The sequence below is a fragment of the Struthio camelus genome, chromosome 6, assembly GCF_040807025.1.
Source record: "Struthio camelus isolate bStrCam1 chromosome 6, bStrCam1.hap1, whole genome shotgun sequence".
NCBI lineage: Eukaryota > Metazoa > Chordata > Aves > Struthioniformes > Struthionidae > Struthio > Struthio camelus.
Genome location: NC_090947.1, coordinates 26,488,315 through 26,506,340, shown reverse-complemented (window position 1 = coordinate 26,506,340; position 18,026 = coordinate 26,488,315). Strand labels below are relative to the sequence as shown.

The 18,026-nt window shown below is 35.6% G+C and overlaps 1 protein-coding gene across 5 annotated transcripts in view; it reads right to left on the bottom strand.

Moving 5' to 3' along the window:
- KCNH7 (potassium voltage-gated channel subfamily H member 7) overlaps positions 1 to 18,026 on the bottom strand; it is a 241,397-nt gene that overhangs the window by 43,210 nt on the left and 180,161 nt on the right. For all 5 annotated transcript variants that reach the window (XM_009676154.2, XM_009676155.2, XM_009676156.2 and 2 more), the window contains 3 exons: positions 12,610 to 13,035; positions 3,959 to 4,358; positions 1,670 to 1,869 (listed from right to left, as the gene is read on the bottom strand). In XM_009676154.2, coding sequence (XP_009674449.1) covers positions 1,670 to 1,869; positions 3,959 to 4,358; positions 12,610 to 13,035 — 1,026 coding nt within the window. The remainder of the gene's footprint in view (positions 1 to 1,669; positions 1,870 to 3,958; positions 4,359 to 12,609; positions 13,036 to 18,026) is intronic.

Sequence of the window (18,026 nt, the reverse complement as noted above, 5' to 3'; positions counted from 1 at the left end):
ATATGGTCTATTTAATCCATTTAATTAGCATTTCATATTAATGACAAATCCAAGACTAGCTGCAATATACCAATTCCTGTATTATGCAAAGTTTAACCTGAGAACATCCAGATTCAGTTACTATTTCATGTGAAACAGATGTTCTTAGTGCGTCTATTAATGGAGATGAATTAGTTAAAGCGTATGTGGTTTTGTAATATCTTCAGAAATAATATGAGCTAGTTCAGACTTAGGCTGCACCCACATGCAGCTTAAGAGCCTGATCCTGCAAAGTGCTGAGGACCCCTCACTCCCATTGTCACCTAAATTAGGGCCATTCAGCGCCATGTAGGATGAAGCCACTGATGCTGCCTTCCACTGCAATAATCCCCAGCAGAGGTTTGTACAGACATTCTTGTTCTGCTCTGAGTATGATTCTCCTCTGAAGGGGTTATCCATGGAAGTAGGAAGCGAAGCCCAATATATTCAAATTGTCTTTTAAGATGTGCTTTACTTAATGGTAACCATAAAGTCCAGCCGTCGTTGACCTGGCTTTACAAAAGCTTTTAATCGAGACCACTGTTTCTGTTTACTGCATAAAGTGAGCCTTTGTAAAAGTCCTTTGCAGGCATGCAGATATGACACGGAAGCTGTCGGAATTTATATCTACATTTTGGAAGCTGATTCTAGTAAAGTTGTTACTAAAATCTATAGACTTTTTTTTTGTTCTTGCCAACCTTTCAAAGAGCTCTGCAAAGTCTCTAAACTGTAACTCTTAGAATACCTCTGGAAAGTATCCCTTTAGAGAGCACAGATTCACAGATCCTGAATCTCAGTGTCTATATTCTCAGTGTCTTCAAACCTGAGTTAACTTTTCAGAAAAAAAGTTGCTGTCTTTGGAAAAGAAGATAGAAATATACATGCTTACTTTTGCTAATGACGTTATCCCTTTTTAGCTGGCTTATAATATAGTTTCATATAAGGACTGTTAACAAGTTTTTATCAATTTCTATAATCAAGCCTGAAGAATAGAAAATATGTATTGTACCTTGCCACTTCCTAGAAATGAGATTCTGCTGATTGCTGACTGGTTAGTACTGTGTTGACTTCCAGTACAGAATAGGGAGTTTGTGAATGCAGAAAAGTTCCTGTTAAGACTATCCTATGATTAGAATATTTCTCTCTGAAAAGAAGAGTTAATCTATCTGCCTGCTCCTCTCTTCCATTCACTCCCAATATACTTGTTCTAGATTATGTAATGCAATTTTGAAAAATGAGTTGATCTCCACAGTTTTTATACAAGAGTAACTCTGTAGATTCCAACAAAGGTACACTGGTTTGATACTGGAAGTGGAAAATACAGGCCAAAGAAAATATAAAATTCTGTAAAAACTACATTTGAAACAAGTCTAACTACAATTTTCTTTTCTTTCCATTAGCTTATGATAGTCAGTTGCAGTTCTCATGCTTTCCTATGCACAATGAGAGTTCAGATTTTTATTTCTGCTACAGCTTGTAATAATCTAAGCACCTAAATGCATGGGTGTTTAACTTGAAATGGCTTGATTTTCAGCACCTTCCTAACTTACACTTTAAAGCTTATAAATAATGAAAATTCACAATCACTTTCTAAATTCTCACCCGTTTATCTATACCTCAGCATCTGTGCCTGAAAAATAGAACAACATACCATATTCATGTCAATGCCGTTGGTGTATGTCCACGCATGCTGGAAGTATTCCTCAAGTCGCTGCCGCAAAGGGTTAGGGATTTGATGAAAGCGTATAAACTCCTTTACTCGCAGCATCTGCATGTGATACCGTGCAGTTCCCGAATAGAGTCTTTGGATTATTGCAGATACGTTTCCAAAAATACTCGCATACATTAATGCTGGATTAAACAGAAAAAAAAGGTACTTAAGTCATATCATTGGGTTCTGCAGATGATGCAACTGCTCTTACAGTGCACTTCATACGTCAAACAGCTCAGGTGAGACTAGTAACACTTTTAAAGAGATGTGGACTTGACTGACTTGTAGCTTGTTAATTATTTCATTGCATCAGTATATATTAGTAAACTGCAGATGAGGCTTTCACAAAGATACATTAAAAGTAATTATTAAATGGTAACCAAATTGGCAATATTTATCTTTGGAGATTTGTAGTCCTGAATTTAGTGTTGTAAATTAAGTTCACCCAACTTTACAGACTTCAGTAGAACTAAGTTAAAGTTAAGTACAAAATTAAGAACAAATGGCAAAGTTAGGTAGGTACCCATAAGTTTATAGGTTCAGAGTTTAAATCAACAAATGATTTCATCAATGATTTCATTAATCCACTGAAAACTCAGCTCATTTCCCTACACAGGATTTGCTTGCAGACACTGATACACAGCACAACACTTCTGACAGTCTGGATGACAGAGTTTGAGTAGTCAGGTCACTTTTCTATTTAATTGAATGGAGTTGACTAGATTATAGGACTCAGTTTCAGATAATAGAGAGTTCTAAATATACTGTTGTACCCAATCTCAGTGATATATTTTAAAATATATCTGAACATCAGGCAGCTGTACCAAAACATTTGGAACTTTTTGGACATGTAAAATAAGGATTTCAGTGCAAATAATTCCTTTAACTCATGGAAAATTCGACTCCTGATTCTTAAAGCTGCTGATGCACCTAAATACCAGACCTGATAGAAATAAGACTCTCTTATCACAAGACTAGGACCTGAGGCTGTTTGGTGTATTTCTCTTCCCTTCCTTTTCCTTTTCTTTTTATTTAATTACATTTTGTAAAAATACCACAGTATCACCAGTGTATTTTACTCATTTTTATTTCTTCCTGAAGAGAGCCCACTGCTCCTTTCATCTAAAGCAAAAAAGCTTCTGTGAACTAACTCCCTTTAATGTTTACATTAAACTATTGAACTTTGGTAAAAATTTCCAAGGCGAACCTTCCTTCTCAATGTCCTGAACAAATCCAATTCAATTAACACGTAAGCTCTGAAAAAATAAAACCATGGCCTTCTCAAAAGAATGGTTCTAACTTTAAAAAGTTTTGACTACATTTGTCATGAAGTACTGGCTGTTTTTATAACACCTTACCATTATACATATTCCCCTTATCTAATATGATCTATAGAAGGGACAAAAGTACACAATAAATTAATTAGTTTTTTCCCAAAAAGGGGAACACAGGAATTGCCACGCATTTTTGATCTATCTGCCAATACTCCGTCTAGAGACAATACTTTCTCTGAAGTACTATGTGAAAAAAGGCTAACTCTGAAATCGGCCCAGTTTTGAACAGGGGTTGTACCTCCAGAGGTTCCTTCCAACCTATATTATTCTAAAATTTTATGATCTTAGACAGTTCTGTACTACCTTATCCAGTGTGGAAATTTCTTTTTAACAACTACCAGTTGGCTTGTGTCTCACATAGACCTTCTATCCAATTACCAAAACAGTTTGATTGACTATTCCTTTGATCGTTTAGACATAAGAAGTGTAAAGAGTGCACAATAATGCTTATACTGCTCACACTGCTCATTCCACTGTTTCAGGGAGCAATATGAGAACAGAAGAGATGCATGTTTATTATTGGACGCCTAGTATATTCTCAGAAATCTCATCCCAGCTCACTAGAATGCTCAAACAGGTTTATGTGTCTCTAGTGAAAAGAATATTTAAAAGCAATCACCTTTAGTTAGATACATGATCAAATACCTTGAAAAACTGTAGCTTTTGTCTAATATCCCATTTAATTTGGTCCAGTCTAATCAAAGAAACATTAATACCTTAGACTTCTTTACACTGGATGAGCCACCACAATGTATTTTCATATATAACCATTGTTTTCCTTGGGAATTTGCCCTTCTGCCTGCATGCCTATAATTTTAATTAGCCTAGATTCTGTTAATTCATTTGCTCAAACACTGAGAAAAAAGAAAAAAATTAATAAGATAAAACTACTTACAGCCAATCAACATGACACAAATGGAAAAGATTTTCTCTGAGTTGGTATTTGGAGACACATTTCCAAATCCTACACTTGTCAGACTGCTGAAGGTAAAATAAAGTGCTGTAACGTATTTGTCCTTGATGGATGGTCCAGAACTTGCATCACTTTTATTGTAATGCTTTCCTAATTGTTCTCCTAGAGAATCCAACCAGCCAATCTTATGAGCCAAGTAAGGTCTTTCTACATTTCCAATGGCATACCAAATGCAAGCAAGCCAGTGTGCAATTAGTGCAAATATGCACATAAGGAGCATCAGAACTGCAGCACCATATTCTGAATATCTGTCCAATTTCCGTGCTACCCTCACCAAACGCAGCAGTCTAGCTGTCTTCAGAAGACCTATTAATGTTGTTGTCTGTAAAAATAAGATATAATTAGAAATTGATTTTCTCTATTAGCAAATGTATTTTCAATTAGTCTACAGGAATAAACCAGCGTAAATTCTGTAATCTTTTAGGAATAAACAAAAACATTAGAGTAACCCACTTCAATGTAATCTTAATTTCATTTACCTTAAACAATCAGATTTATTATAAAAAATAGTGAGGAAAACAATTGTGATGCACTTTTAAAATTAAGATATATTGACAGTCATCATTTTGAATATTATACTTGATCTGGACTCTTGAATCTGTCTTTATGGGTTTAAATGATCCATTAGATTAATTATGTTTTGCCACACTCAAGTCTGTAAGTTATTGGAAATATTCATAATTACATGACTGGCCTAGTAGATAATAAGTATTTATGATGTTTGAACAAAGCTATGTGACTGTGTTTGATCATAACTTAGAAATTTCTTGCAATACTGTAACGTATAAGTTCTAGAGGGGAGAAAAACATAGGACAGAAAGGTTCAAAACAGAAGAAGTATCTTATTCTGCACATATTCTTCCACTTTGAAATGCTCAAAAGGCTCAGTATAGGTAAAAGACGAATCATTGTGAATAGAAAATCATGGAAAAGTTATTGTTGCCAGAGTCCAGATTAATCTTCTCCTTGCATCTTTTATCCTGCAGCTTGTAGGTGTTGTAGATAGCCACCAATAAAAGCACTCCACCGTTAAAAAAATATGAGTCAGACATAAAACAGAAACATATTCTAAGCTTTTAGAGGAGAACTGTACCATGTGCCGTTGCAGCCCCCTTGGGGATAGGGTTTCAGCTGTTCTTTGTAAAGGAACCTAGTATTTAGCAATGTCAATTTAAAATTTTCAAATCAGTGAATCATTTTCAGGCTTGTTGTTAATTCCTTATAAAAGAGATTATCAACAGCATTATAAATAGTAACTACACTATTTCAAAGAGAGCTTAGCACCATTTTTCCCTCCATTAAGTCTGAACATAGAGAAAAGCACAGTGAAAGTCAAGACAGTTTTTAGTGTGTTTTTTCCTTTTTTAGTGTACATATATAATACATAACACTTAACAACTGGAGAAGACTTTTCTTAGACTTATAAAACACTCCAATGGTAGTATGTTGCGTATTAAAGCTTTCTTTCACCAAGTACTACGCTAGTTTTTATGTTTTATTAAATCTTTGTATAGTTTTCTGTGTTTCAGGGTAAAATCATAAAGCCCTTGGAACATAAGCCCTGCTTTCTTGGCTGCATTTGTCAGTGGACAGCTCAGTATATTTATAATACATGTAATTTTCTTATACTACAATAATACAGTGTGATAATTGAGTAATAGCACTAACTAAACCACTGCTATAAACGATGGAGAGAGATGCCAGAAATGAAGAAACTGGCAGCTGAATCAAAGCCCATTGGTTGTTTAACAAGTAAGCAGAAATTGTCCTGTGATACCACTACCTTTCTTCTAGTCTTTTTCTTTATCATATATACATCTTGAAAACTTATACATTCTGATATAACATAGGACATGTTAGCAAGTAAAACTAATCTCTAAATGTCTATATTTTCGGAATAGATGAGCAAGAGGATAATGCAGGGTAATACCTTTTGGTTCAACTTAATAACATCACCGAGAATAATTTCAGGGTGAATTTCTCATTGCCTTATAAAAACGGCTGTTTCATTGATAGTGACTTCAACAGTCTGAGACACCGTGTCCTTCAAAGAGTTATGTTTAGGCTGAGCTTCAGCACGTGAGTATTGCCATCAGGTAAAACTTTTTGTAAGACAGATCAGGCTTTACTATTATGACACCTTAATGACAAGAGGAATCTTTAGAGAAGCTAACATTTTTTCCAGTGGGACCATTGAAACCATTTTATTATAGAGGTAGTCATATTTCTACACTAAGCAACATGTTGTTATAGTGCCCCTTAACTAGATCAGAAGGTGACTCCAAGGTATGCTAACAGTGTCCCACCTCATTCTGAAGATAAGATTTGCTAATATTACACATCCTCAGTGTTAATCCTACGTTTAGGTACTGGATTAGTGTGAACTCTGGAGTATAATGGACGTGCATAATACAAGCAAATCCCAGCTCTTCAGGGTGAAATGAGCACAAGTGAAACTATATATACTTTAAAGGAGTGCTCCAGCAAACATCTTGAGTTTGACTTTTCTTTAACACAGTGGAGATGCTTTGACTCTAAGATACAGCTGGCAGTAGAGATAGAAAGCATGATCCGGAGGATCTGGTGTGCTTTTACCTGCCTTCCACTTCTCAGTGTAGATGTAGCTTTCACAGAGTAATAGTCCACCTTCCATGTGCCACTTGGATCAGGAGAGGAGCACTTGGCACCAGAACTGTGCCTGGTGCAAGGTATATTCCTCAGCCCGCTGAGAATACTTTGCTCTGCACAGCACGTGAGGGGGCGGAGGTCCTGCTCTATCAATTACCTGCTTTATCCCACACAGTGCCAGATGTTAACATTAGGAGCTGTGCAAATAGCAGTTTGATAGAGGCCTCTCTTTTCTCTGAATTGCTTGCTGCTGTTATAATCGCTCATGATATTATCAGCTGGACTACAAGGTCAAAAGTTGCTGGATACTCATATCAGGATTGATATATGTTTTTTTTTTGAAAGCAATGTTTACTTGGGCCAGAAGCATATAGATATCTCATAGCTACTGAAACTGTGAATCTGGACCAGTAGGAGATGGACACAGAACCATTTTTCCCCACTATGGTATATTCAGTGCAAACATCATTCCATTTATGGAAGGCATTTAACTGTGTGCTTAAACTGGAAGTCGTTAGGACTACAGTACATACTTAAGTGCTTTCAGAATTCAAAGCTCCGATAAGACATTGAATAAGTCCTTTTTTGTTAATAAGATTTATTAAAAAGACAGAAATCTTAGGTAATAATCACTTTAAGTGGATTCTGTGGAAACAGACATTATATCCTTGAATTTTCCTTTTCATTACAAATAAATAAACTGATCAAGAAAGGTAAAAAAGAGCATCTTAGACGTCTCTATTGTACTATATTTATATATTGCACTTTGCTAAGCTAACATTTTAATAACCTGTATAGCTAACATAATTTTGATATTTTTGCTCTGTTTGATCATTGTGCTATTCTGGCCCTTGCAAACACCTTTTGCTTTTTCCAGCTATAGTTCAGGAGGGTAATCTGGATTAAATGTGTACTTATGTATATGGCAGTAGTTACCCCATAGTGATTCTGGTCCTAGCTACAATTGTAACTGTTCCCACAGATAAGTCCTCCAAAAGGATATATTTTTTAAAAGGAAAATAAATCAGAAGTGATAATTTCAGAAGGATGGGAAAATACATAATGTTAAACAGCACAAATTATGTAGTGAGAAAATAACACAATTGTCATAAGAAAACATTAATAGAAATAATTGCTTCAATAATGTATTGAAAGTGCAATTTCCTTAAATGAGGCAATGATCATGTTTGTTCATCCATATGATCATCTTTATGCAACAGTTTGTTCTTAATAACTTTGTTAAGAACATCACTTTAATGAACTGACTCTGAATAGACTTATGTTAAAGAGTCTGACCCCATAATTGTAGGTATTTGTAGTGCTGAAAAATTTGCACGCAGAATATCTCTAGGTAAAGGATACTGAAATGCCATATATTTCTGGAATTGTTTCTCAGTTTAGACTGTCAGTAATTAATTCTTTTTCCTGAGGTAAATAATTGGGTTTTTGTATTTTGACTTTAGTAATAGCACAAAAGAATAAGTTATAGGTAATGTCTATATGGTTCTTTCATGCCTACACAATTCTTTCCATGAGCAAAGCAACAATATATGAGATGTCTTTAGTTTTTTGGAAGAATTTTTCAGTTCTCCTACTGAGAAGCTTGAGAAAGGTTAAATTTTGTCAGTTATTTGCCTTGTGGGGGAATAAAAATGACCTTGTGAAAACAAGAGTTCATGGATATTACATTTTCTACGTAGAGGACACTGAACTTTCCTTACAAAATCATTAGCTACCACAACGGGTTTTCCTTAACTCTGGTTAGTCATCTCTTTCTAATAGTGAGATTAGTTTAGCCCTGATGTTCAGCTGACTATGGCAGTGCTGAATTGATGGCAGCATGATTTGAAACAGGAGGGCATAATTCTCTCTGATTGCAGAGGGTATCATTCAGAAGTTATTATTGTACAAGTAGACTGGAAGAGTGAGCTGGTATTAGCTAATTAATTATGGGCATAATTGGTAGTCTGTCTGTATGAAGAACCATTTATGACTCAGGACTTTATCACTGATGGCCAAATCCTTAGTTTTGCTCTAGGTTTTCCTGTTTGTTTGTTTGTTTTTTTTGCTTTCTTCATGACATCCGTTATCACTAATTTATAAATCTCTATAATGTCAACTCTTGTCTCTTTTCTAAACTAAATTACCCACTGATGTACATGATTAGCTCAGACAGTGTCTTCCAATGCGCATTAATGTGCATTTGCTTACACAGTATTTCATCTGTCAGGGTCCTTTCCAGCTTCCTGGTATTGTAAGGTCGTCATCAGGTTTTCAATAATTTCCTGTCACCTAAATTTTTTGGTAAAACCATCACCAACCTTCATGTCCTTTTTTGTAGCCTGCAAATAAATCTATTACATATGAACATAATAGCATCAAGCATAGTTTACTGTTTTCTCTCTCTCAGACAAATCTCTAATACATGACAGAATTTGGCCTTTCAGCCTGTCTGCTCCATTTGCTTAATAGCAATTGAGCTCTGTGTCATTGTTGAAGATCTTTATGTTATATGCGTCATCATACTGAAAATGCTAGTATAAACAGTAGTTAAACAAAACTATAATAACTAACCAAAACTTTTTATTTGCATCAGGGCACTGGTTCTCCAACTGCAGCTGATAAAGGACCACCAATAGGGTCTCAGAAGAATTGTCTGCAGAAGTGGTGCTGGGGGTTCTCTTCCTTTGTCTTGAAAAATATAATTAAGGGAAGATAAAGTGGATACTAAATGCTTCTCTAATATTAACCAAACAACTAAACAATTTCCAAAGATTCTACCCAAATATTGCATGATCCCAGCCTGGGAAGATGTCAGTCCACAGAATTGCTAATGCAAAGGCAGACTGCCTATAAGACCAGCTATGCAGCCTTGAGTATGGAAGACTTGAAATTCCTTGGATTAGGTTTCGTAAGTGAGCACTGGAAACTATGATATTATTCTTTTCCAGAGGTGTTTCCTGAACCTGATTTTCAAATAGATTTAAAATTTAAGGGGCGGGCATAGTCTACTCATTCAGCAGTGAAGCTGCAGTCAGGACAATTAGGTTCAATCTCTAATTCTAGAAGTGTGTGATTTTTCTTTCCAGTTCACTTTAACAAATATATTATGTAATGGAGTGAAGTAAGAGTCATGTCAAAACTAAGAAAGGAACAAGAGTGCTTTGATTAACGTTTCCATTTTAGCCAAAAAAAATCTTTATTTTCTTGATGTGTTGCTGCCAACAGAAGACACATTCAGTCTTACGTTTTGTGAGTACACTGGATATACACGTGGTGATGTATTTATTTTTATTTCCTAAGGCAGCATTTTTCCTGTTGGTATAGGTTTTAATTATGTTCTGTAAAAAAGCTTTGATTGCTATTATTTGCACAAACAGCAAAAGCCTTCCTGCTTGTCTGCATATTTTAGTTGAGTGTTCTGTCTGGACTGAATTTAATAAAACTATAAATACAAAAATTTTCTTGCTGAAGCCATTATCTTCACTTGCCTGTATGTTTTATTGCAGTAGATTCTAGAAGAACGGGAAGAAACTCTGGTTATCTATACACCTCTCTGATTTTTTCCCTCAATGCGTCAAACTTTGAAGTGAAAAGATCATGGATATATGAAAAAGTGCATTATTTTAAATGTACACACCTAAAAACGTCCAGTGATCTTAAGCAGCACTCCTCTTGTACACGCACATCATCTATGTGTGTGTTTTAAAGAGATGTGCTGCTGCACCTACATTTGTTTAAAATTCAAGCCAGACTCCTCAGGTGAGCGGTATGCTTAAAAATATACTAGCCAAATAATAGAAAGTCAAAATCCATATACCCATTCCTTTTATCTCCCCAAATATCAGGGTCTCACTCAGCACTGGAAATGCACACAAAAAAAGCAAAGGGTTTACCACCAGCCGCAACCAGTTTGTGTTAAGGGCCTATTTAAACAGAAAAAGTTAATTTTACATTATATTGGTTCCTCATTTAGAAACTGGAAAGTTAACTGTCCTTACTCTGTTGCTTTCCTACAGCTGACAAAGTGTGGCTCAAATGGAAGCATTCAGATAGTGCTGCATGTGGTATTTGGACTATTATCTCCTGCCCTTTCTAAACTCAGTTTGGTATTAAGGTTTCTTAAAGATGGGTGAGCACACATGGAGCTCTCTTTGGAGCTTATTTTGTTTAATAAAAAGAATGTGCAATACAATTGTTAGTAGGGGATCTTATCTGAAGAATCTCTAGATAACAAAAAAGAACGATTTCATGGAAAAGATGAGGGTTACCTCATGGCTGAAAAAATTCTATTAAATGAAATGGGCTTCATTCTAACAGTTTTACATCTGCTTCCTCTTGCTAGACTATCAAAAATGGTTCATTGTGGAAATATTATAGTTAACAATGCAGGAAGCAAAACTACAGTAAATAGCAGCTTAGAGGAAATAATTGAGATGTTCAATGCCCTGAACGAGAGACAGAAGTTATAATGGCATGATGAACTGGTCATAAGGTGTATGACCTCGTTGCTGCTTAGATAAACAAACTAGATCTTCCAGCTAGTAAAACTGTTCAATTATTAGGTCTAGATGGAATAAATAGTTAATTTACTTATATCTGCCATACTGAACAAGTCATCAGCAGTACTTGTTTGCTACTAATCTGTACCATTATCTTATCACCTCAGCATCTAGCTCTCCACTTAAATGCATGTTTAATTACGTTTACAGAACTTTGTGAGAATAACTTGGATATGCTCAGAATTCGGATCTTGTTCTTGGAGCAGACATAAAGATATATGCTCTCACAGCAAATGACTTTTCATTCTTGTCAGGGCTTTCTTTAATAAAAAGGAAGTCATTTTAAAATGAAAACATATTTTTGATCTTTGTGTATGGGCAAGTAACATTCTCTGTGTTGTGATACTGAGGCATACGGTCAGATTAGTGTGTTTCATGCTAAGGTTACTGATTAATTTGTGGTTTTCACTTTTCTTTTCTCTGTTAATGAGATGCACGCAAGCCCACAAAACTTTCTGTTTCCCTTATATCATGAAAAACTTCATTTAAAAAAAATGAATTTATTGTGTCCATTGAAAAATGACTGAACTTTATATTTTGCCAGGTTTGCTGTTTTTTTTTTAACTGCTGTGTTCTAGGCATCACAAAAAAATCTCTGCTTGTCAGTTCAGTTTTCACCAAAAAATATGTTATAACTTTAGCCCTTCTTAAATTAAATAAAATGCTTTGGAAGGAGGCAGAACTGGGTCAGACATCTAGAATACAGTGTATGCTTTATACACCTTTGGGCAATTTTCAGATGCATGCACTGAACACTTTGTTAACCAGTCCTATGGACAGAGCAAAGATATTAGTCATCTGGACTGTCAGTCTGGCAAGGTTAACCCAAAATATTCTTTTTTCTTTCATTTGGAAGTCTATGTTCTTGACACAATAGACAACTGCCACATCCTGTTGTTGTATTAACTAACACAGTTTACTACACTTGAACTAATATGTTTTACACCGAGTAAACATCTGAGGTAAAGATTTTGTAGAGAGAGAATTCATTTGAATACTTTAATGCTAAACAACACTTATATGTATTATGGGCAGTTTTTACAAAGCATGCAGTAAATCAAAGGAACATAAGTTCTTAAATGAAAGCATTGGAACAAATCCTTCATACATGATATATTTATCTCATTATTTATAAACACAGTATCAAATATGGTAAAACTGAAAAACACTAGCACAATCTTTCAACTCGTTCTCCTGTCAGTGAAAGTTAATATCCTACATTATTCTACTAATAAAGATTTAATTTTAGTTTAATTTTAAAAAATGGCATGGGACTACTAAACAATATATTCATTGACAAGAGAAATTTTATTTGAATATAGCAGATTATCATATTAAAATCAAAACTTGAGATTGAAAGTCTTCTCTTTTATTTAAGCTTACCTCTTCAGAGCCAGAGCCAAAAATCAGCAGGTCAAAAGGTATTGCAGCAACCATGTCAATTAGGAACCAGCCTTTGAAGTAGTGAATTGCTATTTTTGCTGGGTCACTTACCACTTCTTCATTCTGGTTTACATATGTTGTTCTGAAGTTTATTAGAATGTCAATGATAAACATAATATCCACAATTAAGTCCACAACATTCAGTGGGCTGCAGGAATATCCACACTCTCTTCTCTTCCGTTCTTCACTATCATTCAGGAGGAAAGCAGCAGAGTAAGGGGTGAATATGGCGGTGTATATTACTAGCAACAAAATGAGCCAGTCCCAGACAGCTTTGAAAGGACTATAGTGCAATATAGTAAACTTGTTGATGCGAGGTGTCTGGAGTTTATATTCTGGTAGAACATCAGCTCCTAAGGACAGAACCTAGAATAGGAAAAATAGCAATGATCAGGGCAGAATATCCATTCCTACTTTCAGTAAACTTCCATGACAAAATTAAAATATACTGTAAAGTAGTTTCGAGGGTTAAGCTTCAATTACTTGGTCCTAGGGCAGACTGGACTTCTGTGAAACTCATGATCTTTGTCAGGCCCGACACATTTATTGGGAATTTTACACAGTAGGTTGACTCTTGTTCCCTTTACCAACCATGAAGTGGTATACCTAGGCCATAAAATCTGCATACTTATACACATCATCAGATTCCCTAATCCATCTCGTAGTAACTTTGCCAGCCTATTCATGGCCAGTACAGAGAATTTCCTGGTGATACAGTGGTTTTCTCCCAGAGACCTGGGGTAAGAGAGGAAAGTAAGCCTATTATCATTGACTTAAATTCACTACACAACAGTCTACACCCACTAGAAAATGTTTAAGGCAATCAGAAATCAAAAAGTTAGAGAAAGAGCTATGAACGTCCTTGACAGCTATCCTAGCATGGAGTTTTGTGGTGTGGAAAATTTGCACGCATGGACAAATTTCATTCAAGCTATAGTTACTGTACAGCTACAGGTGTGAAAAGGAAGGGTACTGCAAAAGTATTTCAGCAGTACTGCCTTTTGCTAGAGTTTCACGTCAGCTTTTGTCAATGCCTAAAGCTAGTTATCATTCCTTTGCAAGTGTGGTCTCATTCGCTGTTGGTGTTCTCTAAGTTGGATTTCAATTTTACTTGCAATGGTTTACGTTTGTATGTACTGCTTGATTTGCGAGCCCTAGAAGTTGAAATGTTTGCTTTGTTGCAAAGAACTAGCATAGTGCAGGCACCAGATAAAACAAACTTTCTTTGTCTGTTCTTCCAGTCTGGCTGGACTCTGACATGAAGGAAAAAACCTTTAAGGATAAGAAGGTAAATTAAGTTTTTGCGTCTATTCAGCACTTGGCCTAGTTATTGACACTGTTAGCAATGATGCTAATTATTGACATCTGTGCTGGAAGTGCTCTTCAAATCTTAGAGAATTCAGATCACCACTTAATTTCACACAGACCAATGAATAAGCATTAGTGGTGACAACTTTCAGCTACTTCCTATCTGGGCAAGTGGCAGAGTCAAGAAAGCTTATACTCATTTTCACGAGTTACTTCCTATTCCTACTCCCCCTCCTCATTAAGAACAATGCTGCTTAGAAAATCAGACCTTTCAAAAATAATTAAAATGAACAATTATACCGAAAGAAGATTATGACTGGAAGGAGAAATACCTTGTCAGCAACACTAGTTTTATTTGCCTGTTGTTTAGCAGTAAGTAGTTTGGGATTTGAGATTTCACCTTGTTCAAGATTGAGCAAGTCCATGCTCTTCAATATAATCTTTTAAGATTATAAGGGTCAGCACACTCTTTTCTGTTTAACTTTACAACAGCAAGTGTTGTATAAATCTTAGATCCTCTCATTAGTAATCTAAGTGGTACTACTTATTCAATGAAGATCTACTCTGAAAATGTTGTGAGAACACGAGGGTTCTCCACTCTTCTTTGAGCAATGAAGTATGGAACGATTAAGCCATCCAGAAGATTATATGGTACCTTCAAGCAGTCATTAAACACCATACCAAGGTGATGGTAGAGGCTGTTCATCTATTTTTTATATTGTAACTAGGACTTGCACTTAAGTAATGGGGCTAGTTATATTTTTGTGCATTAAAGACACTAGCTAACAGCAAGCTGAAGCAGAGGCACTGCTTAGTCTCTGAAGCAGGTTTAATATTTTCAGACCCTTACCAAGAATATTTTCCTACTATCTGAGAGCTGTGTGAGTATGTGTGGTAAGGGAACTGTTATTTGTAAAATTTGTATCAGAGTTCTCCTGTTGCATTTTCAGACAATGAAGGAAATGGATAAGACAACAGCAACAAAGCTTACTTCACGTTTCCTGCAGTTGCTTGAAAGTTCCAGCCAATGTGCTTCACCTCAGAGTAACTTATAATATCAGTTGGACTTATTCCCCTAAAAATCTGGCTCTTATTTTCATTTTAGTTACATTTATTTTGGGATTTATTCGGACTGAGGTAGGTAAAACTGAAGAGTACAGAAAAAATAATCAGGCAAAATAAGGGAATAACGATAAAAAAGTGACCACAGCAGAAATGGCTCCAGCTTTTTCATACTAGTTTCTTAGACATACACCACAGGAGAGACTGACTGATGGTTGTTTCATATTCATAATGTCATATAGACCTTTAAATTCTACACTGCTTTTTCCCACGCGCTTGGAAATAAAGTCAAGCATTCATTGTAGGATTATTACTGTTTGCTGGCTCAAGAGAAAGAAGCTGGAACTTCATTTCTCAAATAAAAATTCATAGCTGTATGTACATAAAAAAGAGAAAATATATATTATCGCTTTCAACAGAGACTGACTGAATATGCGACGAATTTATCTTTTTGCTGTTGTGTGACATCATTGCAAAGCTCAGGTACTGGTGTTGGTCAGTTTTTATTTGTCTTTGGCTGGAAGGAAGACTTTAGTGTCCTTAGTAGTCCACTCAAAACCCCTCACTATTTCCACTTGCTTAAAACAGATGTTGAAAAATTCATTGTTAACAAAAAGACATTTTGTTAACTTTTCTCTTTTGAACAGTGAAACTCTTCTCACAGTTTAGATTGTGAAACAAGTGGCTTAGGGAATGAAATATTTTTAAGAGTAATGCTCTGCGTTGAGAGACTCAGCATGAAATCAAGCCTTAATATTGCATTGTTTAAAAGGTCTCTACGAACCTTGGGACAACACATGATGGGAAAGCCAAGTTTCCTGACATCTTACTAAAGTGAACACAATATTAGATGGCAAAAGCCAAACTCACTGTAATGAGTTTTCTTTTAAAAAGACTTTAGTGATATTCAACTTTGACGAAATGCCATTTCATTTTAGTTCTGCTGTTGAAAGCATGAATACAATTATAACTGGTGTGTTTTACCAGCAGTATTAGATGATAAGATTTATTCTATTTGCAATGACAAACTTTCAAAGTTGAATAAACTGTACTATATTTTGCCTCTGAGTAAAGAACCCTGATCTAACATCCACCTTTTCCTGTGTCTTCCTGTTTATCTCACTCACTGTTAAACCAGTGCTGCTCCAAGTTAGATAAATCTTCATTCAAATAGACTTATTGCCTCTGAGAATCTTGCTTCAGGCATTTCACACAGATAGGGCCAGTGAATGTTTTTCCTCTTTCTAGGTTTATGTGTTCACTTCTTAAAATCACAAGTCCAAGAGGGCACTTATTAAAGAAGGATTGCAATGTGTGGATATGCATTTCAGATACCTAGGAAATATGGAGTTAGGTCAGAATAACTGTCATAAATTCACACTCTTTTGGACAGCTTTATATTTATGAAGTTTTTGGTACATTTTAGTTCCTCCAAGAAAACATAGTGGATACACTAGAATTAAAAAAAGTATTTAAGAAGAATGAATCTTTGTTAGTGGCCACTACTCTCTTAAGCAGAAGGAAAAAGGAAGTGGATGTACCAGAGGTACTATCAGGTAAGGGTTAACTAAAAAAAAAAAGTCGAGGTAGCCTTTATCATTTTAAATAGGGTAGTGCTATCTCTTTTTGACAATTCTGACATTTTTCCCCTCAAGAAAACCTGCCTGATACTGGGAAACACTTTTGCCTTGTGTTCAAAAGCCCAAATTTCACATAAGATCCATGGGTGAAGTGTCAAGGGGCCAAGCCAGGTTGTTGTGTGGTGCAGTGCATAAGCCGTGTGCTTCGCTGGATAACTGGCTTGTGTATGGCACTCATTTTTATAGGCTCTGCAGCACCACATAGCAACACTACGTGACACTCTTCTCAGAGAAACAGTAAGACTTGTGAAGAGTAAAATTATTCTCTGTATATAATATCCTTTATGAAAGAGATTATCACTACACAAGTGACAAATCACTAGACAAGACGTTGGATGATCTGGGAATTATACTACAGGCTCTCCCTTTGAATTTCTGAGTGATCTCAGGCAAGTTGACATTTAATCTCTTTGACTATTTTTTAACATCAGTTTGCACAAATATTGGTCTTCTTCTCCTTTTAATTTTGAAGTTATAACTTAATAGGCACATTTTCGAGTTTGCTTTTTGTTTTCTATATGACAATACTTTATCTATTATCTGTTATCTATTATGCAAACTGTACAGTTTCAAGAGAATGAGACCCATATTTCTGTGTATCACATGAATGTTCATAGGATAAAGTTTTTTAGTGAGACATTTCCTATCTAAATGTTACAGAATACAAATGCATACAGCAAAAGCCAAAGAACTAGAAATGAAGAAGCATGACAGTGAATTAATAATTCATAACAGAAATGATAAATGATAAACAATCAGTTATCAATACCACCAGGAACTGCTGAAGAAATATTTCTGTCCAATCACTGCATAGATTTGCAATAAGGTTTCCTAGGTATTCTATCACTGCATGAGAGGAAGTGTGGGGTAAGGTTATTATGCATTGGATTATGACTTTTCAGGCAACCACACAGCTATTGAATACACATGGCTGTGGAGAACAACCAGAAAGCATGCCTGATTCTTCCAAGGAGCACTGAACTCATCCTGTGTGCATATTGTGACTGCATGGGCCAGACGCTATATGCGACATATTCAGAAAACATTGGATCTATTGCACTTTTGCTAAGGAGCTGTAATATCATTGCATTGTATATTTCCGAAAATATAGGACACACATGATTAATGTAAGCTCACATGAATGCTATGTAGCACATTCACAATCTAGATAGGAGCTTTCATCATGGACAGAGCAACTACACATCTGGAAAATCTGAACAAAGAGGACAGTGTTTCTAGGTGGCAAAATATGAGATGTACAGGGAAGAAAAAAACGACAGTTGTAAGGAAGATGCAGTCTAAAAGTAGGTGTAGAAGCTTGATAGGTGCAATGCTTTATAGATCAGT